Here is a 17,811-nt window from a genome sequence, read left to right on the forward strand (position 1 = left end):
CTGAACTTAAAAGAAACTGGTCAATTGTAAAACAAACAGGAATAAACAACCCTTTAGATGTAATTTGTGGTTTATCTGGAGGTGGAGGTGGCGCTGAAGAGGAACCCCCACCCTCCAATATTTTTTCCTTTTCTGCGCCTCCACCCCCAGCATTTGGAGCGGCGGAGAAGCGGCTCCGGAGTGATTAATCCGGGGATAATTCACCCCCCCCCCGCCCCCCGGCGCGAACCCCGCGAAGCGGGATTGGAGCGAGTCATTTCCGAGAGCGCAGCGCGCCTCTCCCCGGCCGGGCGGACACTTGGTTCATTCCAGCCGCAGAAGCTCAGGGCTCCCGCGTACCGGGATTTTTTTCCGAGCAGAAAAAAGCTCCAGAGCTCTCCTGACCTCCTTTCTCCTCGGCGGTGAGCGGAGCCTCTCCCTCGGCGCTGCCGGCCGCGCCATGCCGCGCTCGCTGGGACGGGAGCAGGGGCGCTGCGGCTGCCCCGCGGGGAGGACTCGCGGCGAAGCCGGGATTTCGGCGCTCGTGCCCGGCGTCGGGAGCCGCTGGGGCCGCTCGCCGCCGCAGCCAACGCCGCCGCCGCTGCTGCTGCTGCTGGGCTGGGGGCTGCTCAGCGCCTCGGCCGCCGCGGGTAAGTCCGGCCCCGCCGGGGAGCCGCGGCCGCCGCGCGCCCCACCCGAGCGCGGTGCCCACCCCTCCCCGACAGGGTCCCTGTCCCTTTCCCCGCTCTCTCCCTTAACCTTCCCCACTCCCAGTCGCCCACCCTCCTGCTCAGCCTCGCTTCAGTCGATCCCCCATCCTCCTCCCACCCTCAGCCGCGTCCTCACCTCCACCCTCACCCTCAATGCTACCCTCAACCCCAGCCGCAACTTGGCCGGATCCGGGCCGGCGTGGGGGCCTGGGAGACAGACAACCCCACCCGGGGCTGAGGGGCACCCGGACCGTGGCTTCGGTTGCTCCAGCCTCCCAGCCCCCCAGGTGCCAGGCTTTTCCCCGATAAACTTTACTGGAGCCCTACCCCCACCGCCGCCTCCCGATTCCGGTTGGCACACGGGTCCTGGGGGCTAGAGAGGAATGGCGCGCCCCCTCCCCGTTTCCGCGTCTGCGGGGTCTGCCCTTCCTGCCCCCGCCCATTTTCTCGTGAATGAAGCCCGCGCCCCAGCCGGAGCCTTCTCGAGACTGCGGCCATCACCCCCTCCCCAAGTATCCCCCTCCCCCGGCGCTCGGGGCTAGAAGAGGGGGGGCCGTCAGGTGGGCGCGCGCCCAGGGCCAGGGTCCCGCGCGCGCCTTGCGGGAAGAATCAGGTGGGGGCTGGAGGGTGCTGAGCCACAGGGAGGCGGGGGCGGGGGTTGTGCCCGGGGGCGGGGGAGGGAGTGTCGCCGCCAGGTTCCGCGCCGCCACATTCCCCTCGGTTCCCACTCCGCGCCAAAGTGCCCTTTCCCGCGTCCTGCTGCAGCCGAGCGCCGGGGCTGCGGCTGCGGCGGCGAGGGCGGCAGGACCTGCTCCCGGCGACCGAGTCAGGGAGGGGGGCAGACCTGGCGGGTGCGACGAGTCCCGGAACTTCGCGGGTGTCTGGCTGCAGCTTGCGGACCGGGGAAGGCACGCGGACCTTTGGGAGAACCCAGTCCCCAGTGGGGACCAGCGGCCCCGACTGGTACCCTTCCACTTTATCTCTTGCACCCCTCTGAGGCTCAGCGCTAGCCACAGCCTAGAAAGTTCCGTGCGCTCGGGTGGGGACGGGTCCAAAGGGCGACGCCTGGGGCCGCATTTTCGTGTAGCCGGGAGGCTGACACTCACTGGGGGAGAAAACCCGTAACACCTGCTGCCTAGGCCTGGACTCGGGGCACCTCCGGCCTGGATCCGTGGTTTTGTTTTGTCTTATTTTCTTTTAAACCACCGATTGAACCTCTGAAGGCTTGGCCTCCGACGCTCCAGCATCCCAGTGCTCCCTTCTTGGAAAGTACGCCCCTTCCCTGGCAAGCTTTGCGGCCCACTCTGGGCTCCAGCATCTTGTGAACCCGCCCTGCAGACTGTCGGCAGCCCCTTAGCCGGGAATGTTAAGGTTGCTGTTCTGGGAAGGCGCCCCGAGCTAGCCTCAGCTTTCCCATCCCGACTTGACCGGACTTTCTTGGTTCTCCTAGGAGTCATAGCTGCCGACACCCAGAGAGGGGCGCCCGCGGTGCGCTCGCCTAGGAGCTCTGGCCCCGCGCACACCCACACCCACTGGGCGGCTGCGCTGTTCACCACGACCCCGCTGGTCACCCAGACCTGCCACATGGGCGGTGCGGGAACCGCTGCTCCGGACTGGGACCTTCAGGGCTTTCCGATGTTTGTCCAGGTGTGGCCCTTGCTCAGGTTTAGCCGACTTAGGTTGGCCCTGATGGGATGGAACTTTTTTCTCTGGCTAGATTTGTCCCTGCCCCCTGGGCATGTCAGGTCCCTGGGGAAGGAAAAAAGACCGCCTCACCGGGAGCTTGCACACTGCTGGGTGGTGCTGGAATCCTGCCTTGTAGGGAGAGGTCCACTGGCTTCCAGCTCTTTGGTCAGTAGAGCAGTTGGCGCCGGTGCTGCTGCTGGTGCGGCTGGTGGTGCCCGTGGTGAATGGCTCGGGGGAGGAGGCATTTGCGCTCTGGCCGGGGATCTGGCTTCCAGGGCTTCCAGTGCATTTCTTTTTAAACCTTTCCCGCATTTGGATGTGCTGTTTGGCCTTGCCAGCCGCAGAGGCTTGGAAATGGGCTTGGTGACGGATGATCACAGGGTTTGGCAGTTTCGAGGGGGAAGCACATTCATTTTGTGTTCTCTTTACACTGTTGACTTTAAAAGATGCTCAGGACTGAACTGTCTCCCTTCCTTGGACCCGTGATGACTGAATAAATGAATATAAGGATTTGAGAAGGGGGAGCCTCCTCACTCACCTTTACCTTCGTCCCCTGACCCTTCTATCTGGGCCCTGCCTCCCACTCCCCCTGGCTCTGGCCTCCGCAGAGACCTCCTATTAGTTACCTCCTGTCCTAACTGTGGCTCAGTCTGTCTGCCTTTTTCCGTGTCCCCTTGGCCCGTGAACAGCTTACTCTATCATCTGAAACAAGCTAACCAGACTTTTGGGCCCTGTTGACTTTTTAGCTACCATCCCATCTCTTTGCCTTTACAAGTGTCTTCAAAGGGGTCTCCAACTCACTTTCTTGGCTACTGTTCGCTCTGCAGTCTGCCTTCTGTCCCCAGGACTGGCACTCTCTAGGAAAGATCACCAAGGACCATCCTGATTGTCACATCCATTGAATTTAACTCTGTGTTTGTCTTCCTTTACCTCTCTGTGACTTTGAACACTTGGGGTTACTCCTTTTTAAAATTTCTTCCTTGGGCTTCTGGAATACTGTGTGCTGCTGATTTCTCTCCTGCCTCTTGGCTGTTCCTTCCCAGTCTCTGGTAGTAGCACCTCTTCCCCTCCTGCAAGCGTTTCCTGCAGCCTCCTCTTCCTTGTGCCTTTCCTCACTTCCTTTCACCACTTTGCGGGTGAACTCATCCGGGCCCAGCCCTTCCACCACCACACTCTGAAGCTTCCAGACAGATGTCTCTTGCCAAGACACTTCTCCTGATATATCTATTGGCTTCCTAGTCCGTGGAAACTCTGGGTCTAGACAGCCCATATATCCAGCTGACTCTTGGATATCTTCACCTAGAGGTTTCCCTTCCAAAGCGAACTCATTAGCTCCTTTCCTGAGCCTCGAGGATTCCCCGTGTAGGCTGGTGGTACCTCCCAGTTACCCAGCCCAGAAACCTTAATGTCCTCTCTAGCTCCTTCCCTGTCAGGTGACCATCAAGTGCCTACCTTCAATTGTTATTAAACCGAGCTACTTTTCTCTGGATTCAGAGGCTCTGAGCATTGATAAGGCTCTTGTGCCTCCTATATGCTTACTAAATAATTCAAAATAAAAGCAATATGAAACTATAAGTATAAGGAATTCCAACAAAGTTCTCATTTTCCCCATGCTAACCACTTCATTGCCTTTAAAAACAATCAAATACCTTTTTTTTTTTTTTTTTTAATTCTCCTGCTTTGCTTATTCCCTAAGTGCTTGTTTTCAGAGGTTTCTTGCAGACTGGAGCACTGACCATACCCAGTGTTTGATTATAGTACTAATTGTATTGTCTTCAAAGTATTTATTTATTTCTCTCACGCATTGAACTGTGAGCTTCCCGAAGACAGGGACAGTACTTTATTTCTCTTGGTATCCCCAGCACCCAGCTCAGGACCTAGCATAGAATTCGTGTGCCTGATAGATGGTTGTTAAATCAGCAACGGTTTGGAAAATTTTTTTTTCATGGACGGTTTTCTAGGGACTGATAAGGCTAAATCAAGAGTTTCAGTGGCCAGGACAGCCAGAGATGACAAAGACGCTTGGTCCCCTGTTGCTTTCCCCCCAAAACTAAATGTCACAGATTGGTAAGATAGTTCCTTAGATTTCAGAACTGATGCACAGGCCCTTAGATGTAATTTCCCGCCCCCTCCCCCCCAAAGGAAAGGTATTCAGCCACTGGGTCACCAGTGTATGGATTTGAATTTTCATTTGCAATTGAGCTGCAAGTTTTTGGCTTTCAAGAAAGAAGCTGACTCTAGCAGATAACGTTGACCGTGTCTCCAGCTGGCAAGAGTGTGGCTTTGTGGAAGGTGGGGCTGGAGTCATGTGCAAGGGGCCTGGAGAACCAGATTGCAGGCTCTTCAATGGCAGGGTCTGGGTTCGCCCAGAGGAGTCCAGCAGGTGGCTTCGGCAGCACCACCTTGACGCATGGGCATGACCTGCTTCTGCCTCATCATCACTCTCATGCCAGCAGGATGAAGGGACTCTGGTGGCCCAGCAGAGCCAGAGGTTCCTTGTGGAGAACTGGCTGATCTTCAGACCTCTCCAAGGCTCAGGGTCCCCACTTGGAAAAGGGGCAAGTCATCCCTCTGTCGTGGAAAGCACTAGAAATCGGAGATGCACCGGACCCAACACCTACCTACCTCATCCTGCGTGCCCATTTAGTGGAAGCTGGGCCTGAAGCAGGAACCCCGAGGACAAAGGACTCAGTCAGGAAGTATGTGAGCCCACCCTGTGGCCTCAGCCCCTCCAGGTACCCCCGAGGTACTCAGGGGAGTAACACTAATGGCTGGTGGTCCCTGAGTCCTCATGAGCTGGCACCATCCCAAGCACTTGGTCGTATTAACTCAAGCCTCACAGCACCCTGGTGAGGCCGGCAATCTTATTATCCCCATCTTGTATGGGAAGAAATAGGTTCAGAGAAGTTACATAACTTAACCACACAACAAGGAAACGGCCAAGCCAGGGCCTGAAGCCAGTTTGCCCAACTCCGAATCCTTTACCCATGACCATACTGTCGTCCGCCTTCTAAGGGGACCCAGCTGGCACCATGCCCCAGGAATCCTTCTGCCCAGGTTGCCTGCCTCCACCCTGCTCGTCCCCCTGGGCTGCTCCCCACCAAGTGATGCTGTGCTGCTGTCGGCGCTCGAGGCTTGGACCCCAGACTTCCAACCCCTCAAGCAGCCGTGGTCCATCCGTCTCCATCACAGCTCCTGTGACTGCAAAGGCAGCCTTGGTCTGCTGGTCCCAAACACCCATCTTGCCTGAGCTCTCCAGTGGGTTCTCACAGCCCCCAAGCTCCCCTGCTGGAAAGCTCACCAGGACATACTGGAACGTCTTGGTTAGTGAGATGGTGCCTGTACACATGCCCTAAAAGCCTATGGTAGGGCCGTGTAGCCCCGACCACAGCACCCAGCACCCAGCAGACACTCGAGAAGCACCTGTCCAGAGGATCAGACTTCTCTGGAACCGAAGGCCTCCTTACCCTCACACTGCCCTCTTGGACGTTCCCAAGGCCAGGGGTTTGGAGGAGTGGGAAGGAGTGAAGGGCCTCCCCCAAGTGGGAGGCGGCCCAGGCCCTTCTGGGGAGCACCGGTGGTAGTAGCTGGCCTTTCGTGAGTCTAGCTACATGGCTAAATGCATCTTAGACATTACTATTCAATTCGCATAACAATCCAGGCACTTTATCATATTTGAAGAGACTAAGGCTCGCAAATTAAGCAGTTTGGCCAAGGTTATAGAGCAGATAGGTAAGGGAGGCAGGGGCCACCCTTAGGGCCACCTGACTCCAGGGGCCACTGTCTTAATTCATGGAAAGCAGTTGTCCCGGTGCCAGACACGTTGTTAGCATTCAGTGCATGTTAAATGCTGCCACCACCGCCACCACCCCTGCTGCTGCTGCCGCTAATACCGTCTACCAGCTTCGGGCACCGGCCTCGCAGCAGTGGGAGGGAGACAGGTCTAGCACTGTGCTGCTGTGGGACGGTGCTCGGGGCATCTGCAGGAGGCTTTCCTCTTTGTTCCTCCCGCTGAAAGGACACCCCTAGAACCTGGCCAACTCACCCAACCCCATCACCCCTGGTCACTCCTATTCCTAGCAGGGTAAAGGGGGAGGGTCCTCTAGCTTCCCCTGGAAGGTGGACAAGTCCACTAACACTGTGCCGGGGTTTGCTCCTCGAGAGGGAGAGATGGCCTCCCAACCTCTCCTCTCTGCCTGCTGCAGATTTTCCACAACGGGAGATCATCTGGGTGAATCTGAAAATGGAGGATCGTTTCAGAGTCCTGTGCCTCACAGAGACAGTGTGTCAGGATGCACTGGCTTTGAACGGAACTCGGCTCTGCCTTGGACCCACAGAAGGCAAAGGGTCGGCTATGCAGTGTGGGGTTTTCTCGACTTGAAAATGAGAGTGAGGTTCTTAGAGCTCTCTCCTGGCTCTTGTAAGTTAAGAGAGACAAAGGAAACTCATTTGTTTTCTTTCTGGACTCTTGAGAGCTCAAGTCCCTGGATTATCTTTTCATACCTCTCCTTTAAAGATGAGAGTCTGTCTTTTTTTTCCTCCACTCCCACTGAGATACACATTTAACTGTTACATGTTTGGGGGAGGGTGAGACCCTTTGACTTTCTCATGTAGCTTCATGTAACACGAAGGATGGTCTCGGCTCTGTATGTGATCATAGATGAGAGCTTTGATAAAGCAGGGCATGGGAGGGGAGGGAACGTGATGGAATACCGTGGCTTGGAATTGGAGAAATAGGATAATTTGAGATGGATTGAGATCACACAGGAAGGAGTGAGTTGGGGTAGGATCAAGAGCGGCTGGGCAGTGTTGGGATGGGAGATAGAATGAATTGGGGTGGATTGGGCTGGGTGGTGCAATGGAAGGGGATAGGGTTGAGTGAATACAGTGGTTTGGGGTGGGGTTGAGAGGGTGGGAGATAGAGCATTCAGGAGATTTACTGGTAGGATGGGGTGGGCGAGGTAGGAAGGGGTTAGAATGGATTGAGGTGGAATGGGATAGGATGGGACAGGTGGAGTCTGGGTGGGGTGGAATGGGACAATTGGATATGGTGGAGTAGAGGCGAACATGTCCTGGTGGGATGGGGTGAGATAGGGATGAGTCAGGACATATGGGGAGAGCTTGAGTTGGGTGGATGGAATGGGATACTGGGAGATGTGGGGTTTATAGGCAATTGAGTGGGCACTATAAGGAAATGGAAATGAGGGAGGGCACCAGAAGCAACCCGCTTCACGTGATTGTAGCATCTTCTTCTTCCTCCCCAGAGCTCCTCAGGTTTTTATTTACCAGAATTGTGAAATCTCCAGCAGATGGAAAGTCTCCATCAGCCCTTGCTTCCACTGTGGCATGGATCCTAGAATGCCGGGTGCTCCAATCTCCTGCTGTCAGAGGTCATTCTTCAGGGAGAAATTGGGAGTCCTCTGTGGCCACCACCGCGAACCCTGTCCGAGAATACGCCAGAAACATGACAGGAGCCCCCCATGTTGCCCAGGGCCAGAGAAGGGCACTGTGTCCTCCCTAAAGCTAGTGGGGTGGCTGTACCCACAACGAGGCATCTGCTCGGTGGTGTAGGGGCTCACTTCCGTGGCATTCCTCTCTTGGGGAGCCCCCCCCCCACTGGGGACTGCCTTTTACTTTCTATCTACTTGTTTCTATAAAACGTCAGCACATTGTAATCTGAATTGATCTCTATGAGGATGTCCATCCTATCCTTGAAAGTCATCATTATAAGGAACTTTTATGATGCTAGAAATAAGGTATATATGGTTAAATTACTGACAGCACCAAGATAACTCTTAGAAATTTATTTGAGAAATCTCCCGTGTGGTCTGGAGCAGAACATAAGGGCTGGTATTGAGGCACAAATAGCCTTCCTCCCTGCCAGTTTCTAATTTATACTCAATTAAGTGCAGTTATAATCCCGAAACCTCAAAAAAATGACGTGTCCATCTTCTGGGTTTTCAAATCGGAAATCGCCTAAGTTCCGTTATGAAGTAGTTACATCTATTTATTGAATGGAAGTGAGCGAGTGTGACGGTTTCAAGTTTAACGGGAGAGAGCAGAGACTTTGAAATTTAGATCATCTGAGAGACCCGTCGGAGTCCCCGGGCGTTTCCTGCAGGCTCTTCTAGGATGAGCAGGTGTGGGGGGGTGGACTCAGCCCCGGGAGCTTTGTCTGCTGGTTGCCACCTGTCTCTCTCCTACCACCTGCTGACCCTCACTGCCTCCTCCCTCGCTCTTTCCGGGGAGGGGGCTGAGTATGGAGAGAGGCGGAGAGATAGAGTGAGACTTGTGTGGGCTTCTGGCACGTTCCTTGGCAAAAAGAAGGAGGTGAGAGTGTGATGATTCATTTTCAATCTCTGTGAAAGAGTTCCTAGCATGAAAACAGCCACTCACTTCCGGCATGGTGTCCCCTCCTCCAGGGGACCCGCGTGGCCCTGCCCTCCTGGCCCTTGTCGGCTGTGTAGTTCGGAAGGGCTGACCCACAGCAGATCGATGGCAGATCCTCGGCTGGGAGGAAGGTATTCTCGTGTGTTTGATATCTGTCTTGAAATTTGGCGTGAGGGTCAGGAAACTAGTATCCCAGCCTCGGTCGTGCCTCCACAACGTCTGTGAACATGATTTCATCTTCGTGGGCCTCTATTTCCTTATCTGTAAAAGGAGGATAATATTACTCACTGTGTCTATGTAATGCTGGACTTGGAAGCTTTTTAATGAACCAAACAAAAAGGATCTGGAGATAGGAGAATAGGCCACTAGTCTAAGCCCCGACCAGTGGGAGATCCTGCCCAGGGGCCAGGCTGGCTTGGCTTGGCTTTCCAGGGATGCAGAGCCCCGTCCTCCTGCAGACCACCTGCTTCATAGGGGGAGCGAGTGAAGAAGGGTGCACTTGCTGGGCTTCCTGGCCCCCATCCATTCTTAACCTTCCGATGGCCTGTCTGGCTGCTCAGGAGGACTTGGAAGGGGACAAGCACTTGCCCATCAGACATAGGGTGCAGGCTTCTCTGTACCCACCCACCCGCCCTGGGACAGCATCTCTGTGCGTTCCCTGGGAGAAGGGTGATTGCCCAGGCTTCTCCTTCACTAATACATTCATCCAGGGGACAAGCTCTGCTCCGAGGCCTTTTTAACTCGAGCAAGATGAAAATTCCTTATGTTCTGGGGCCACTGGGACTCACATCTCTGAGAACATTTTGTTCCAAGGAACATGGAAAGAGGAAAATGTTACAGAGATGGTTTTCCTGAGTCACGTGGAAGACACAGGTGTTTTTCATTTTTGTGCCGTTTTGTTTTGAGCTCAGGTGCATAACATTGAATTCATCCCACCCTCAGACCGTGACACTTTAAAATCATCCTCTCTTGTTGTATCTTAAATGTCTTCCTCCCTTTATCTTCAATCCCAAGACATGACTGCATTTCTCCATCTGTACGCACTGATGTATTTGATAGATGTCTTGAAATATGCATGGATCCCTATAATATGTAGGGTTGTTCTGGGTGCGATAGGTGGTTTAATTTACGTAGACGATAGCAAACTACACATTTCATGCCCTTTCTTATTTTACTCAACACTCTGTTGTAAAGATTTAGTCCCACTCCTGTGTTTGTCTGGTCTGTGGTTTCTAACTGCTGTGTTGCATTATGAGTTGTCTGTGTGTCCCTTCTGCCCAAGGATAGACCCCTGGCTTTGCTATAGCTCCTGGCCACCCATGAAATTCTGAAGAACATCCCCATTCATGCTCTCTTGGGACCCTGTGTGAGACTAACTGGGGGCTACATCAATGGGGAATTGGGATCCTTGAGTTAATATGTTAATTTCCTATGTTGTGCTGGAATGTTTTCCGGAAAGGCTCAGCCAGGGCCCATTTCCACCAAGAGTGCCAAGACTTTCTGTCTCCCCATGTCATCACCAACACCTGATATTATCCATCTTTCTAATTTTTGCCATCCTGATGAATTTAAAGCACCATTTTAATTTGCATTTCTCCAATTACTAGTAAGTCCAGATATCTCATATGCTTGTTAGTGGTTTGAGCTTCTCTTTTTGCAAATTGTCTATTCATATTCTTTGCCTGCTTTTCCATTGGACTTCCTGTCTCAATTTAGGAAAATTTTCGGTCAATTTGCAGAAGTTCTTTCTATATTCCAGATATATATTCGAGGTTACACATAACTTCTCCCAATCTTTCATCTGTCTGTTTTGTTTGTGACGAGAAGCACTTCATTGTATGTGGTCAGATCTACCCGTGTTTCGTGAAGGGCAGGAGTTGAGACGTGGGGACACTGAGGAGCCAGGGGCAGGACGGGTTCCCAGGCCCACCTGGCTCTACCCTCTTACAGGACTGGCTCTCAGTATGGAGGGCTTGGAGGGTTTCCAGTGCCTTCCTATCCATACTGGGTTCCTAAATCTTTGAAAAGGTCTCTCTTCTGGCTCAAGGCCCTGTGTTTTCTGAAGGTGCCAGGTAAAGTAGAAATTAATTGCTTAATGCGTGCCACACTGAGAGAACGTGAGGGACGACTCCGTCCTTCAGCAAGGCGTTAATGGACAGTCTGTGCTGTGCCCGAGCTCTCAGACGCGCTGGGGACATAGACAAGTTTCATAAATGAGGATACAAAAAAAGAGGCTTCTTGGCTGCATGATTGTTTCCAAAAGGTGGAGGCAATCCAAGTGTCCGTCAGCAGACGAGTGGATAAACCAGATGGTATATCCGTGCACGGTGGACTATCGTTCAACCTTAAAAAGGAAGGAAATTGTATGTGCGACAAGGCGGATGACCCTTGAAGACATCCTGCCAAATGAAAAAAGCCAGTCACAAAAGGACCGATACTGTATGATTCCACTTCGAGGAGGTACCCAGTGTAGTCAAATCCATAAAGACAGAAAGTAGAAGGGGGATAGAGGGGTGGCGGGGGAAGGGTAGGGGCAGAGGGAAAAGGGGAGTTAATGTTTAGTGGGTGCGGAGTTTCAGTTTTGCAAGAGGAGGAGAGTTCTGGAGACGGAGTGTAGGGATGGTTGCAGAACAACGTGGGTGTACTTAACACAACTGAACTGTACCCCCAAAATTGGTTAAGGTGGTCAATTGACATTGCATGAATTTCGCCATAATTGGAAAAACAGACTCAAGGGGTCCGGGAAGGCTTGTGGAGCGAGGCGGGCTCTGGCTGAGGCTTGCAGGATAGATAGCAAGAGCAGGTGAAGAGCGGCCCCCCGGGGTGAGGGGTGCCTGCAGTGGAAACGCACCCTCACAGGCTCTTGGCCAGTGGGAGCCAGGCCTGCGGAGGGTGTGGAAGAAGTTCCCTGTGACCTGCGGGTGTGCTAACGTGGGAAGCTCAAGGAGGCGTGTGGAGGGTCTGAGCCGGGGTGCGGCCCAGCTGGCTGGGTTGGGGGGAGCAGGTCTCTGCAGGAAGGAGGTATCAGTGGGGCGCGGGCACTGTGGGCAAAGGCGGGTCTGGCAAGGTGCTTGGAGCGCCGTGGGGAGAGGGCCCGGAGGGGGCGCAGGGATCCTTTCCCTTCTGCGTGTCCCCCACCCCGCTCCCCGCCCTCCCAGAGACAGTAAGCATCCGACAGAAGGGCCAGGAGGCCGTGAACCCCGCTCCATAAATTGAGGACTGTAAATCACCGTGCTGTTAACCCTGCCTCCGTGAGAACAGCACCAAACTTTCCTCCTGAAAGAATAAAAATAGGAAATGTACCTACTCGGAGATGACTCAGCAGACCGTCTGGCGGGGGGACCCGTGGTGTTCCTCCCCGTCCAGTCACACGTGCCCCTCACCATTTGGCTCCTTCCGCCTCCTTCCTTCTCTTCCACCGCTGCGGCCTGTCTCCTTCCCCTTTCCTTTTCTGCTCCCTCCTTTTCCCCAGCCCCGGGACCTCCCTGGCGTTGTCTTCATTGTCTTCGTCCTCCTTCTCCCCGCCCCCAGGTCTCACCTTCAGTTTCACCCTCTTCCTGACCTTTGACCTTGTGGTCTCCACCTGCCCCTGACCTGGGACCCTCCCGGTCCCTGGGCTTTCCTTTAGCCAGATTTTATTTATTTATTTGACAGAGAGAGAGAGAGAGAGAGAGCACAGCAGGCAGAGGGTGAAGGAGAAGCAGCAGGGAGCCCGAGGTGGGGCTCCATCCCAGGACCCTCGGATCATGACCTGAGCTGAGAGCAGAAGCTTAAAGCTTAACGAATGAGCCACTCAGGTGCCCCAACAAGGGGGATTTTTAAGGCCCTTGGTAGCTCTCCCAACTTTAGGACCAGTGGGCCACCTGCTGTGGCCCTGGGCTGGGGGTCATGCCTGTCAATACTACTTCAAAGCTCCTGCCTTTGGCCAAGGACAGGAAGGACAGTTATGACTCTCAGACCCCCCGGGGAGCTCCAAGAGAACAGTGGAGGGGAGGCGGGGGCAGGGCAGGCTCCCCAGAGGAGCAAGCAGGCTCTCCTGGGGTGAGCACAGGTCCCTGGGATGCTGAGCATGCTGGGCAGGAGGTCCAGGACCAGGGAGTGGCTTGCGCAAAGGCTGCCAGCTGCCCGCCGCACGTGGGCCCTGGGGTCTGCCTTCCCCTCCAGCCGCAACACTGTCTCCATCCTGGAAGCTGGAAGCTGGCCTTTAGGGAACACTCAGGCCCCTGGCTGAGAGCTGTAGTTTCCTCTCCTAAGCCTGGAGCTCCTAAGAAGTCAGTCCTTTGGGGTTGAGGAAACTGAGTTGAGGACGAAGTTCCTTGCCCCAGACCTCACCGCTGGGGAGGGGAGAGCCTGGATTTAAAGCTGGTCTGATTCAGGCCCGGCACTGTAGCCAGCTTTCCAGGTACACCTGGGGAGTCCCAGGCCCTCCCTCCCTGCTCCTCTGAGTCAGAGTATGTATCTAGGAGCACGGTGTGCCCTGTGCGTCCCAAAGGAGTGCTTCGTATTATTACTACACACCTGGGGTCTGTCTGCGAACCGCTCAGGCAAACAGCTCCCCAGTTCCAAAGGTGGAGCTCAAAGGACATAGGCCTTCAGCCACCACTCCTGCTCACCTTTCTATGACCCTGGTCCCGAGGGGCCCCCAGGACCCAGCAGAGGAAACAAGGAAGGGAGGCCCCCCTCCCCTCCTTTACTGTTACAGGACATTTGTCCCCTTAGTGCCCCAGGTTCTCGTTCACACCTCTTCGAAGGATGAAGAGGTGGACCAGACGAAGAGTGGGGGGCAGTAAAGCAGAGTTTATTGAGCAATCCTATAAAGCTCCTGGAGAGGGAGGGCTGGCCTAAGAGGGTTACCCTTGGAGTTTCTTTTTTCTTTCTTTTTTTTTTTTAAAGATTTTATTTATTTATTTGACAGAGAGAGAGACAGCCAGCGAGAGAGGGAACACGAGCAGGGGGGAGTGGGAGAGGAAGAAGCAGGCTCATAGTGGAGGAGCCTGATGTGGGGCTCGATCCCAGAACGCCGGGATCACGCCCTGAGCCGAAGGCAGACGCTCAACCGCCGTGCCACCGAGGTGCCCCTACCCTTGGAGTTTCTAAGCGTAGGGGTTTTATGAGCCCTTTTGTGGAACTGTCTTGAGCATCCTGAGTGTGGGCCCCTGTGGATTGGCTGCTGAGATGTGCCAATCAGGGCTTTGATCTTGTACCGGTCTACCTACCTATCGGGTTGTTATTCACGTGTTGATGGCCTTTTGGGCTGACATTTGGAGACTAAGTCCCTCTGAAAATCCCTCCACTGAGCTAGGACTGCCCCCCCCCCCGCCCCCGCTTGCTTCCCCGTATGGGGCTGGTCCTGCTCCAGCCAGGAGGGTAAGAGGGCTGGGACCTGGATTCCTTGGCCCCACTCTGGGAGCTTCCTCCAGAAGCCTGCCTTGACTGCACCCTAGCCCCAGCCTCCCCAGGCCCTGACCCCACCTGCCTGACCCTGTCTACAGTGCCAAGAGTGACCGATGTTCTTTGGTTAATTGTTTTGTCTCAGGATGGTTTGCAAAAGTCACTTTTGAAGAAGCTGCAAAACAGAATGTTAGTGTGGTTTTGTCTTCGTTGTCCCTGCTTCCTGCTTTCTTGTTGGGGATCTTGGGCCTGACTATCTAAGCGTCCAGCTCACTCTTAAACTATTCCCAACCCCGCTCTTGGCGGAGGCAGGAGCGGCTGCGCCCCCGCCCCTACAGGTAACCAGATTTGCGCTGTCAGATTAGGTGGGCCCCGCAGAGGAGAAAGGAAGCCCAGGAGCTTTGCAGGCAGGCACTTACATTCCTAAACTGCTTAACCCACTGAACAAAGGGCCTGTTGCTGAGGGTTGGCCTGACAGCTTGGAGCTCCTGAATCCCAGAGTCCTTCTGCAGGCCCCTGATTTGTTAGGTGAGAAATCAGGGCACTCAGGGGAGTCTTATCCTCAACTTCCTCTGTGTACTAATTCCCATTATTCTAGATTTAATACTCACTGAAGAGCAGACACAAAGCGCGGAAATGCCACTTTCCCCAGGCCTTGTGGTGCGAGGCAGCTGGCATTTTAAGAAAGAGGCTCTGTAGGCAGGCTAAGGCGGGGTCAAGCAGGTGGAGTCAGGGCAGGGGGAGGCTGGGGTTAGGGTGCAGTCAAGGCAGGCTTCTGGAGGAAGCTCCCAGAGTGGGGCCAAGGAATCCAGGTCCCAGCCCTCTTAGCTTCCTGGTTGCAACAGAACCAGGCCCCCAGGGGAGTGGCCCTAGCCCAGTGGAAGGACTTTCAGAGAGTCTGCCTTCCCCGTGAGAAGGAGCCAGGGACTCAGCAGGGAGACCGAGGCAAAGGGCCAGTAACGCGAATAAGGGTGCTAAGGAAAAAGTACAAAGATCCCGGGAGGCCCGGGGGTGGCATTCATTTGTGAGATAGGGACTATTAAATCAATGCCATGGGAGACTAGTATTTCGTGATCAGATGACCTTGCGAAACACTAGGCCCTTGGTGTCCAATGTGTGGTCCAAGGGCCTTGCCAGGAAACTTCTTAGAAATACAGCCTCGTAGGCTTCACCACCCACCAACTGAATCAGAATCACATTTTAATGAGATCCAGGTGATTCCTGTGCCCGAGAGTCTGAGAAGCACTAGGGAACACACTTTCTCAGCACAAACTTTGGAGTAAGTCCAACCCAGCCCAAACCCTGGCTCTCTTCTGGGCCTCAGTTGTTGCATTAGTAAAACGGGGCGAAAAACCTGACCTCGCAGTTACACCTGTAAAGGTCTTTGTTTGCAAAGGGCCTGGCTCTGAGCACAGAGGGTTTGGATTCTTTTATTCACCCCGCAGTATCCCTAGTACCTAGGACAGGGCCTGGAGCACGGTAGGTGCTCAGTCCATGTTTGTTGAGTGAATGAATGCATATCAAGGGGTTGTCAGGAGAAACTGAACACCCTGGAAGCTAGTTTTTAGAGCAGCAAAGACACAACGAGGCTTTCCTTTCTGTTCTTTGTTGGTGTGTCAGATTATGGCAGATTCCCCAAGCTCAAGGGTCCCTGAGAGTCTGGGGCAAGGAGGTAGTGGAAATTTTTGATACAGAGCAATGAGATTGCTTGTCTGTGTCCGCCTGTGTTGCAGGAAGATTCTGTTGTTGCTGTTGGTAGAATTCAATTATTTTGAGAAGTGTTAGCCTTTAACACTTTAGTAAAAAATGAACTGATCAGTCTAAAGAGATCAGGGCCGGGTAGGGTAGTAAAGGACCCACTGTGTCTGAAACCACTCAGCATCCCCGGGCCTCAGACTTTGAACCTGGAAGTTCACCTGACCCAACCTTACTCCTCTCCTTCCTCTTGGATCCAGCCCTTGTTGACCTCTGCCTCTCAGTGCAGTCCCTGGTGTACCCCGCCTGGGCTCTGTGCCTCTCTGAACTGTAGGTTCCATCTGGGGATCATTCTCATTGCTGGGGCAGCCGTGCCCACCCGCTGTCCTGCACAACCTTGTTTCCTCTGCCACAGAGAAATTGTCATTGAAGGAGATAACCACATGCACCTTGCTGCTGAATTTGGGTGGGGAAGCCCAGCCCAGGATGGCACAGCTGTCGTTGGCATCCCTGCTCCCCATGAGCCCATAAACACACTTTGTTTTCATCTTAAAAGCACACTAGGGGCACCTGGGTGGCTCAATCCGTTAAGCATCTGCCTTCAGCTCAGGCCAGGATCCCAGGGTCCTAAGATCGAGTCTGCATCAGGCTCCCTACTCAGCGGGGAGCCTGCTTCTCCCTCTGCCTGCAGCTCCCCCTGCTTGTGCTCTCTCTCACTTTCTCTCTCTCTCACAAATAAATACATAAAATCTTCAAAAGAAAAGCACACGAAACGACACCCCTTCCGTGACTCTTCACTCCCTTTGGCTGTCACCCCGTCTCCTTCTGTTTCTAGCCGTGCTTCCCGGGAGGGTGTCTGCCAGCTCCTTTCCCAGTGCCTGTCATTTGGCTCCCACCCTCCCCACTCCAGGGGAAGTGCATTAGCCCAGGGTGCCACATGACTTCCTCCTTCCCAAATCTAAGTGTCTCTCTTGGCCTCTAGACCTTTCTCCGTCAGGCACAGCCTGCTCTTGACCTTCTGTCTGTCTCTTCCCGTCTTCAGCATCTGACACTACTCATCCCTCCCTCCCTCCCTACTTAAAGTCGCCTTATCAGTGCGTCCATGGCTTTGCCCTTAGCCTTCCTCTCTGTTGATCCTGTATTTCCCTCCATCCTGGGGCTTAACACCGCTCTCCAAACGCCAATAATCCCTGCATCCCACACTTAGGTGTCCAGAACTCCAGGTCCAACACCACATGTGTGCATGGTCCAGCCCCACCCCACCCCCACCATGCTTACCATCCCATGCTCTTTTGTGTCCCACCCCCAGAAATTGCCACACTACCATCGTATCTTCCTAAACTGGAAATCTGAAAGTCATTCTTGAATTCAGCTGTCACGCACCGCCTTTTGCTAATTAGATCTTGTGGATTCTGCTTCCCAAATAACTTCCGAGCCTTCCCATATCCTCCCCGGTGCTGCTGTGACTCGGGCCTCCCGCTTTGCTCCTGGGCACTTGGGACCCAGCACTCTGGCCATGGCAGGGGCCACGGTGTGGTCTATCACATCCTTTCTTGCCTTCCTCCAATTGGCGATGCGCACTGTGGTCGGAGAGAAGCAGGGGAGGCGTTGCTCTCTGGGGTGGAGGGGAGGGGCACCCCTTGAGGAAGCGGCAGAGACTGAAGCTCTTGGGATAAGCGGGAGTCTTGGCAGGAGTTCAGGCTGATCTGGCCCTAACACCCCCTCCCTTCCGGGGTTCTGACGAATGGGGTGTAAGGACAGAGAATGCTCCTTGGATGGAAGAGAAAGTCCTGGTTTGTTTATGAACAGCTGGGCGTGTGCCTGATACGTGTCAAAGCACAGGCTTTGGGGCCATCGTGTTGGAGAACACAGCTCAGCCTGAGCCCAGGGGTGCTTTCTGCCTCCCACTGTGAGTGCGAATCTTGGCCAGGGAGCTCTTGGGAGCTTCTGCAGAGTTAGG

The 17,811-nt window shown here is 54.3% G+C and overlaps 1 protein-coding gene across 1 annotated transcript in view; it reads left to right on the top strand.

Moving 5' to 3' along the window:
• The first annotated feature begins 314 nt into the window (after window positions 1–314).
• CSMD2 (CUB and Sushi multiple domains 2) overlaps window positions 315–17,811 on the top strand; it is a 571,607-nt gene continuing 554,110 nt past the window's right edge. The window contains exon 1 of the mRNA XM_087858682.1: window positions 315–629. Within this exon, the coding sequence (XP_087714808.1) occupies window positions 440–629 (190 nt within the window). The 5' untranslated portion in view covers window positions 315–439. The remainder of the gene's footprint in view (window positions 630–17,811) is intronic.

Source organism: Ursus americanus, chromosome 33 (genome assembly GCF_024610735.1).
Source record: "Ursus americanus isolate L20-20 chromosome 33, mUrsAme1.1.p, whole genome shotgun sequence".
Classification (NCBI taxonomy): Eukaryota; Metazoa; Chordata; class Mammalia; order Carnivora; family Ursidae; genus Ursus; species Ursus americanus.